Source organism: Cariama cristata, unplaced genomic scaffold (assembly GCF_000690535.1).
Source record: "Cariama cristata isolate BGI_N322 unplaced genomic scaffold, ASM69053v1 scaffold28402, whole genome shotgun sequence".
Lineage (NCBI taxonomy): Eukaryota > Metazoa > Chordata > Aves > Cariamiformes > Cariamidae > Cariama > Cariama cristata.
The window spans coordinates 1,585-10,319 of NW_009602549.1; the positions used below are offsets into that span (position 1 = coordinate 1,585).

Here is an 8,735-nt window from a genome sequence, read left to right on the forward strand (position 1 = left end):
TTCGCTTTGTGAAGCAGTACAAAGGCAGAAAGAGGGTGAAGAGCCGTGATGCTCTCCCTTCCCAGCTGAAGAGTACAGTACTTGCTGTAAATAAACTTACCATGACTTTGATTTTGAGGCATGATACACTTGACTGTCAGACGGTTTAATTTTGAGCAGCATTCAGAAGCTCCGCTTCTGTGTTGTGCTGGAGGAAGAAGAGGGATGGATAGATCCCAGGTAAGCCAGTAGTCTTAGCTGCTCTGGGCTTTTTGCCAAGAAAGGGATGAGCAGGAGCATCCCCCTAGCAAAGCAATCCGTGCGATACTGATGGTTTTGTAGGCATGGAAAGACTTCTTGACAGTCCCGCGTGCTAAAGGTGACTCGTGTTCGATAGAGCGATCTAGCAAGACTGTTTGGTGCCTGTTGCTGGATGCATGCTTGCCATGGGGATGAACTGTTGATTTAGTAGTGTTTTGGGTTTTTTTTTTTTCTTCTTCATGCCTGTCACAGCACTTCTCCAGAACCGTCAGTGGCATCACTATAGCAGTGTTGTAGCGGGGCCCTCCCTAGGGCAGGGCTCAGGCTGGCTCTTTCTCTACCTGTGTGTGACAAATCCTGGAGAACAGAAAGGTACCTGAAATTCTGCAGGCTGAGAGTGACTTCTGTGGAGAGGTGAGAGAGTTTCTGCAAAAGAGATGTTGAGGAACAGGTCTAAAACGTTGCACTTGGCTTCTGTAGGATACGGAGCCAACTGTTGGTATCTTACCACCCCCCCCTCCCCATTGGTCACAATGGTTTGTAATAAATTCACATTGCATATGGCTCTGGAGTACCAAGAGTCATTATGGATGCTAAACCTGGTTATTCCCACCTCCGTTAGAGTATTACGTCGGAAAAAGGACTTGGGAGGATACACAATGCTCCAGCTTCTACAGACCACTCTGGGTCATGGTGGTGGTTTCATCGTGGTGACTTCATGGGGAAGTTCCCTGTGTAGGAACTGAACCTTTTTAACCACACTTTGGTTCACTCAAAATTGGTTTCTTTCTACTGGTAATATATTGATAATACTGAGCCAGGGCAGAGCAAATGGGATTCAGTCACACCTTTGAAGGCAAACGGAATTCACCTGACTTTGGACTTCAGGTTTTTAGTGGGGCGTGGTCTGGCAGAGGGACCTTCTCTGTCTCCAAACTGAGTAGCTCAGGGAGAAACTGGGCTGAGTTGGTTGGTTGGGTTGGGTTAGCCTGGGGTTTTTTTGTTTTGTTTAGCCAAGAAATCCATTGTGGAAATTTTTGACGGAGTAATGCCAACTTCTGCATTTGCTTAAGTTGCTTTGATTGTATTTCTGCATGTTGTCCTGTGTTTCTGCTGTAAAGCCGGATTTCGGAGGGTTCGCAGTCATACGGACGTGTTGCCGGATGGTAGTGGTGTTTTCCTTGTTGGCGCTTAAAGGATTTACTTGGCTATAACGCCAAGATGTGTGGGGTTGGCTTATTTAGTCTTTCCACAAATTTCCAGATACTTAGTTCTTCATCTGTAGATAAGTGCTTTGTAGTATTCGAGCAGCTGACCTCTGAGTGTGGGAGAGAGAACTTAGAGACCAGATGCCAAGAAGGAGATTTATGCTGGCATAACCTCCTGTTATTAAAAAATAATAAATAAAAAACCTGGCTGCCTGTGACTGCTTGATTGCTATTGTGCCTAAGAACGTGTCGTGTCAAAGGGCTTAGGCGACGGCGACTCTTAAAAAGTCTCGGTGCTCTTCCCACTTTAACGCATTTTTGACTCGATGTCTCTGTTGTCATCTTTGCATGTTCAGCTCGAGTGTTTCTCGCGACGTTCCTGGTGGCAGCCTGTCCGCGATGAAAGCTGGGTTAGAGTATTAGCTGTGAATGCCTTACAACACGGCAAGACCTTGCTGCCTCTTCCATGCTGGAAGACAGGTCTTGTGTCCGGGCTTTGGAGACAAAGGTGGATTTCTTGCAGTTCTAGGAGATGTACGTAGAAAAAAATGAGGGGGGAAGTCAGTTTTCATTTCAGGTATTGCTACTTAAAGCATTCCTATGCTTAGGTTCCAGAAAAGATATTTTATTTAGGCTGTTGTTTGTCTTGGCATTCCTTGTGAGGTCAGACAGGGAGGAAGGTCACTGGGCTGTTAATGACTCTCCTTCACTGTTGGAAAAATCCCCTTCCTTCAATCTCTACCAGACTTTTCTAACTTCAGAGCAGCCATGGTGTGAAGTAAGCCATGTCTATAGCAGTCAGTTTTTAATAGGTACTCTAGCTCATTCACATACTAACGGGCTGTAAAGCGCCAGCGAGGGAGGGATGTGTGGTGGGCGGCCAGAAGGTCAGAGTGCTGCTGCGGGAGGTGCCTGATGCTGGTTTTTAAGGCAAGCCGCGGCGCTGTCTTTGGGGTTTTTTGCCTCTCTGCTGAGCACCTCTGCCAGAGGCTCAGTCTCTTGGTAGGGACAACAGAAAACGGGATGAAAGTTGCAGGGTAACCGCTGGTCCGTATAGCCTGGGAAAAGTTATCCTCCCTAGGGCATGGGTGTAGAGGATGCCTGGTCTACCGCTGCCAAACCCTGCTCTGCCGGGTTTATTTTTTGAAGTCACAGTCCTCTTGCAGGCTCCAGAGGCTGTGTGTGGTCAGTTTGGCCTCTTGTGCAAGAAGAATTTCAATTTTGGAGGAAATAGTCTGTCTGACTTGATAAGCATCCTCCTAATTTCCAGAACCTGTTTCTCTTATCAGAAGAACATGGATATACGTAAATGTTTGCTCCCCACGGAGCGCTCCCATCTGGGCACTAGCCATGGGAGATAGCCTGTGCGTAACGGGGTGTAAGGGATCAGTTACCCCAAAACGTGTCGGGAAGAGGCTTGGCATCTAGAAAAGCAATGTGCAAACCACAGTCACTTTCAATTCCTGAGTTTCTTTTAGTTAATGCATATATAAGCAAGTCAATTAAAGCACATTGGGCTTATTTCAAATAGATAATTAGATTATCAGCTTGATTAAACCATATCAAATGAACAGTTCTTGTAATTCAGTAGCTTTGTTCTAATCGCTGCAAAAGCAGTAGTAGCTTTAATTAAAAGCCTCAAAAGTGGCAGACGAGTGTCGATTTGTGTCAGTTGAGGGGCGTTCCAGCCAAATACCTGGTTGCAGGGAAGATCAAACCGCTAAAAATGGTGCCAATAAAGGGAATCCGACTATTTCATAAATACCGTTAAATGGAAGCAATTGTCCTTTTCTGCTGTTTCCGATGCTCAGGTACAGACTTAATTAACTCTATTCTGATAGCACTCAATTAGGCTGACTGTTTTTAATGTTTATAGGTTAGTATTGCCCACCCGCATCCTTTCTTAGCGTTAGATCTGTAGCTTCTGATGTGGACGTGTGTTCCTCCAGACTGCAAAATCGCTTAATTCCTCGAAGGCGTGACACAAGGCTGCTGGAGGTCACTCGCTGAAGTTGAAATGCAGGAGCGCAAAGGCGCGGTAACCCTTCTGCTGCAAATGGAACAGGAAAACTAAAAAGGGGGTTTAGTTCGCTGGATAACTCGGGAAGCCAACGCCTGGCTGAAGGGGCTCTCCGGATGGTGCTGTTCCTTTCGTACCGCTTGCTTACTGAATACTTAGAGGCCATTTAGTTGTAAGCTCCCGCTCGTGGTACGGTCAGAAAGCCTGGGATGCGCTCGTTGCCGGAGCGGGCGAGCACACAACCTCTGCTGCCGACGCTTTGGGTGAAGGCAGTCGGCAGTTGTCTCCCTTTCTCCTGGGCTGGGGGCTTCCTCCCCGCCTTTCCACGGAGACCTCTTGCCATGTCTTGCTGTCCTCCCCCCGAGGCTGGCATGCCTTGTGCGTTCGGAGTGAGAGTTCCCTCCCGGGGCGCGCCGGAGCAGGGCCGTCTCCGTACTGTTGTGGCTGGGAAGGTGCGGGCGCTGAAGCTGTTGGGTCTGCCGGCGGCGGCGTTGGGGTGCTGGGTGTTCGTTTGCTCGGCCGTGCCTGCAGCGAGGCGGTTCCTGTTCCCAGTGCAGATTCTTATCTCTTTCTATTTTAGTAATATGTGTTGGTTTTGAACGGTGACTCGACATAGCATCTAGATGAAAAGTCAGGAGTGACATACAGCTGAGTAATTCTTTTTCCTCCCATAAATGTATTTTTAGGGCCTCTCTGCTGAGGCCGGTCAGTTGGTTGTTTAATGTCCACGACTCTTATAAAATGCAACTGTAGGGAACGACAGGAGCAGTGGGTAGCCAGGTTCTAACCTGCACAGGGATTTGCATGTATTTAATTTATTAATGTTGGCAGATCTCTCCTTAATAGACCAAGTTGAGTTTTCACGTGAGTAGGTGGACTTTTTGTTTTTCTTTTGTCTAATTGTTTCAGAAGACGACAGTGAAACCGCCTGCCTGTATCAACATGCAAGCAGTTGAATACCTGGGATTTGTTTCTGCTGTATGCCCTGGACCAGCCTTCAGATCAGCTTTGGTAGATTTGATGAGGACTTGTAATGTGTTAGAAACGGCATCGGTGTAAGAGGGAACGTACTCGGACTGGGAGCTGGGTGAAACAGCTTTCTGGATGTACCCTGGTTCTCCCAGCTGCTGTGGCATTTGTCGTCACCGCCTTGCTTTTAATTACTATCGTGTTCTATGGCATAATATTAAAGCACATCTAATTGCATCCTGTCTCTTAATTGGCTTAACTGGCCATCGCCCAAAAAGACTCTACTGTGTATAGAAACAAGCTTCCCCAAATATTTCCTAATTGGCAGTTGGTGCTTTGTGAGGAGATGGGTCCCTCTCCATGATATTAATAGATGTTTTCTTCTGTTCGTTCTCAGGATTGGACATTGATCCTATGACGCATGCCCGGAAGAAACAACTTTTCCTTCTGAAACATCCAGCTGGTTCTGCTGGCCGAGCCTCATCGCCAACAGGCAGCGGGAGGATGGACAGGACCGACGCAGAGTGCGGCGAGCAGAGAGAGGGAGATGCCGCCGAGGCTCCGAACTGTCCGAGTGGGTTTGTGGGGACGAACAAAAACAAGAATTTGCATGAAGTACGAAAGACGTACCCGCTGCGGAGACGTCTGCTCCCCTCGGTGAACAAAAAGACCTGCAAAGTGCTCCTCACCAGGCTGGAGGATGTGGCTGGATCTCTGTCGAAACAGACTCAGAGCTGTAAAAAAAAGGACCTTCCCAGCTGGATGGAGGGTTTGGGACCTGCTTTGTTCTCCGAACAAGTTCAGCCTGTGGGAGCAGGGAAGAGTGATTCATCTGGGGAAAAGTGCACAATAACTTATCCAGGGACAGAGCAAGACCTCGATGCTGCTCCTTCAGAGCCCAGGAAGCGCAGGCTGGCCTCGCTGAACGCAGAGGCGGTGAACAATCTGCTTTTTGAACGGGACGATGGCCTGTTATCCGGCAGGCGCTTTCGGAGGGACTCCGTTAAAGCCGGTGGAGACTGTACCGTTAAGAGCTTGCATTGCAAAGCTGGTGACAACTGGCCCGCGCTGGAGAAAACAGCTGTGAAAACAGGTAAAGGAAAAAACCGGCATGAGCCCAGCCAGAAATGCAATAGCTGTGACCATTCACTGGACGAGGTCTTTGATGATGGGACAAAGAGGGAGGACGGTGCCATCTCCTATCATCCCACCCCAAAGAGACTGGCCAGCCTGAATGCCGTGGCCTTTCTGAAGCTGACCCATGAGAAAGACCAACCCCTGAAGCAGAGGAGTAAATCAGACGGAGAGGGCAAGTCTGAGAACCACTGCTCAAAATCTACGCTCAAATGGGCCAAAGCCGGTAGGAAGAACTGCGTCAAATCCAAGAAGGAAATGGCTAGCTTAAAAATGGAAGGTCGGCATGGCTGGCGAGGACTTACTCTAGGTGCTTTTGGGAAAGGAGAGCAGCGGGACTCCTCTAGGCTCTACGGGACGACAGAACCCGTCCCTTACGAGTCGCTGTCTAGCTCCTATGCTAGCACAGAGGGTTTCTACCACAGACTGCCTTTGCTTATGGGCGGACAAGCTTCCATGAAGCCGGAGTATGGAAGACCTGGAGAGAAATCCCCGACCCCCAAACAGGAATTCCATCAGCCTTCCTTTCCCGTGCAGCAGTTCCCTCCCTTGCCTGTGCCCGGAAATCACACGGATTGTGGATGTCTCTATGAATCCTCGGATCTGACTCCCTTGAATGGGTTTTACGTTTATTATGGCCAAAGTGGATACAGTGGCTACTCTCACTGCTCCATTTACCCCAAGGACGAGATTTCGCAATCCGCTACCTGCGAGGGGCTCTTGGTATCGCCCGGTTCCTTGCCATCAGGTGCTCATTTCCAGCCACTCCACTGGTGTAACTCGCCGTACTGTTGTGGAGAAGGAGCGGCGATTAACAGTTACAGCGTCTGTGGGGTCGTGCACGTGCCGGAGGGCAGGATTAGCAGCGTGCACGCAGGACGGAACAGCTACCCCTACAAAATGCCTTTTGCAGCAGGTAAGGTGCAAAGTGCGAGCAAATCCCCTTCAGCGTTCCTAGGAGAAGAGGGCTGGTTCGGCACGGTGGCTAATGAAGGTATCTGGTTGCCAGGAGGCAAGCTCCCTCTGCGCCTGGTGGGGCTCAGCTCTGGCAGCCGAACTGCGGCTTGGAGAGAATCTGCGTTTCACCGCCCCTTCCCCCGTTTTCAGCCCGGAGGGGTTTTGCCACTGAAAGGTCTTACTGGTGTGGAAAGCATAGAATCGGTGAAAGGATTTGGGCAGTGAGAAGGTGACTCATGACTTGTCATGCTGGAGCTAACCGCTTAGCTTTGATCTGTGTAAAATGAGTGGTTTTTAGTTCCTACATGCTCCGCAAGGCTTCTCGCCGTCCTGCTGTGCCGCTCCGAGCGGAGGGTCTAAAGCTCATCGGGCTGAGTTACTCCTCCGTTCCGTAAAGCTCCCGCTCGGGCCTGAAGCATCCTTGCAGAGCGGTGTGAAGAAGCCTCGGTCATTAGACTCTTACCGGTGCGGGCTGTATGGGGGATGTGGTCTTTTACGATTTTATAGATTAGACCTGGCGGGGTTGTGTAGCAATTGAGTTTGAGTCCGCTGTTTGGACAGATGCTTGCATTTCACTGTGGTGGTATAAGTGCCGGGTATGCTGTTAGCTGGGCGAGTAGCGGGTCCCATCTTTGTTCTTAAACAATACCTGAAAATGAGGCATTGAAATGAGAGCAGGTGACGGTGTAGGAGGTGATGTAGTTATTTGCCTGGCTGTCTTCTGTCCGCTGTCTGTTTTTCAGACTTTGTCCTCCAGTGTGCTTTATCTTGGAGCCTTGCCTTTGCTATTGAAAAATATCTTTTGAAATATTTAAAACTGGATTGTTGCGTGGGGGTTATCAGACACCAGTGCTTTGTGTAAAAGCCATCAAGCTAGACGGTATTGCTGTCTGCAAACAGTACCCTGTTGGGAGGGTAAACATCGGTCTTTCAGTTAGCCATGTGTTCGAGTCAAGAGGAGGCATGACTTACCCACTTAAAACAGATTTTCAGGTAGGTGGATGAAGTTCTGGTTCAGCGCTCGGTTTGAGCGAGGCTTTGTCATCTTCTGTCGTAGGAAGCTGCTAAAAGTGAGGAGCATTTGGTTGCAGGGTGATTTCCGTGTTCCCTAAATAGCCCCGCTGCCGTGGTGCCGTTCCTACGGTAGCAGCCAGGCAGTGTTCGCTGGGGGCTTCCACGCTCTCTGGAGAAGTTGAATGCTCGCAAGACAACTAGCTCCGCAGTGGGTTCTTGTCTGACGCTTCTCTGTGTAGTGCCCGGAGGTCATGTCCGTCTGCTTCGTTCCTGAAATTTTGCATGCTCGTGCCTCTGACTTCGTGCAACCAGAAGGATGCAGGTGGTACAGACGGCGTGGTTTATGGAGTTCGGCTCTCCCCGAGAACTCGGTCGTTTCTGGGGGTGCTGGCAGGGGCGGTCGTGGCTCCAGGGGTGTGTATTTACTAGCGGTGTGTCACCCCGCTGCCGAGGTCTTCCTCGGTGTGATTTCCTTTCTGCGAGCAGCTTTGATTTAAAAGCCTACAACATCGGAATAATTCAGACTTTGTTTTCTGGGTTGAAGTGTGTAAGGTCTTCTGGAATATTAAGAGGGACTTACTCTTAGGAGCTGATTTTTATATATGTGTGCGCCTCCAAAATCTCGTCCTTCCCTGGAGTGGGTTATTGTAGTGAATTAAAGGAGCGCTTTGGCTGCGAGCGGCAGGTTCCCCTCCGAGAGCACTGGTACCAGGGGATCCAGCTTGATGTGTCGCGTGCCTTCTGCTGTATCTGTCTGTCTTGGTACGTTGGAGATGTTCATGTGGAAATACCAGCGTGTGGTACAAATGAAGGGGTCAGGCTGCAGTCCTGGGCAGTCGTGGTCTGCCATACGCAGGAGAGAGGCGTTGCTTTCCCTGTCCCGCGGCTGATCCGCAGCATGCGGTTTGCAAGCGGGGCGGTGGGGACGAGATCGGCCGGGCTGGGGAGAGGCTGTAGCCCCAGCGCCGGGGCTGGCAGGGTGCGCGACCAAGGAAGGAGTGCCGGGGCTGCCAGCGAGGCCAGCTCTGCACTTCTTCCCTGAAGGTTAGCAGATATTTTTTTGCGAAGCTTCATCCTGCTTTAGTTCAAGCTTGAAAACCGCTTTGGTAAGCGAAAATACTCAAGAGGTGATTCACTGCTCTGTGGGTCCTGTGCCTGCCAAGGGCAGGCAGGATACCTGAACTCGCATCCTG

At 49.9% G+C, this 8,735-nt stretch overlaps 1 protein-coding gene across 1 annotated transcript in view; it reads left to right on the forward strand.

Moving 5' to 3' along the window:
- Positions 1-4,851: 4,851 nt before the first annotated feature.
- BAHD1 (bromo adjacent homology domain containing 1) overlaps positions 4,852-8,735 on the forward strand; it is a gene marked incomplete at its 3' end in the record, with an annotated part of 11,091 nt that continues 7,207 nt past the window's right edge. Inside the window, exon 1 of the mRNA XM_009694805.1 lies at positions 4,852-6,487. Coding sequence (XP_009693107.1) covers positions 4,852-6,487 — 1,636 coding nt within the window. The remainder of the gene's footprint in view (positions 6,488-8,735) is intronic.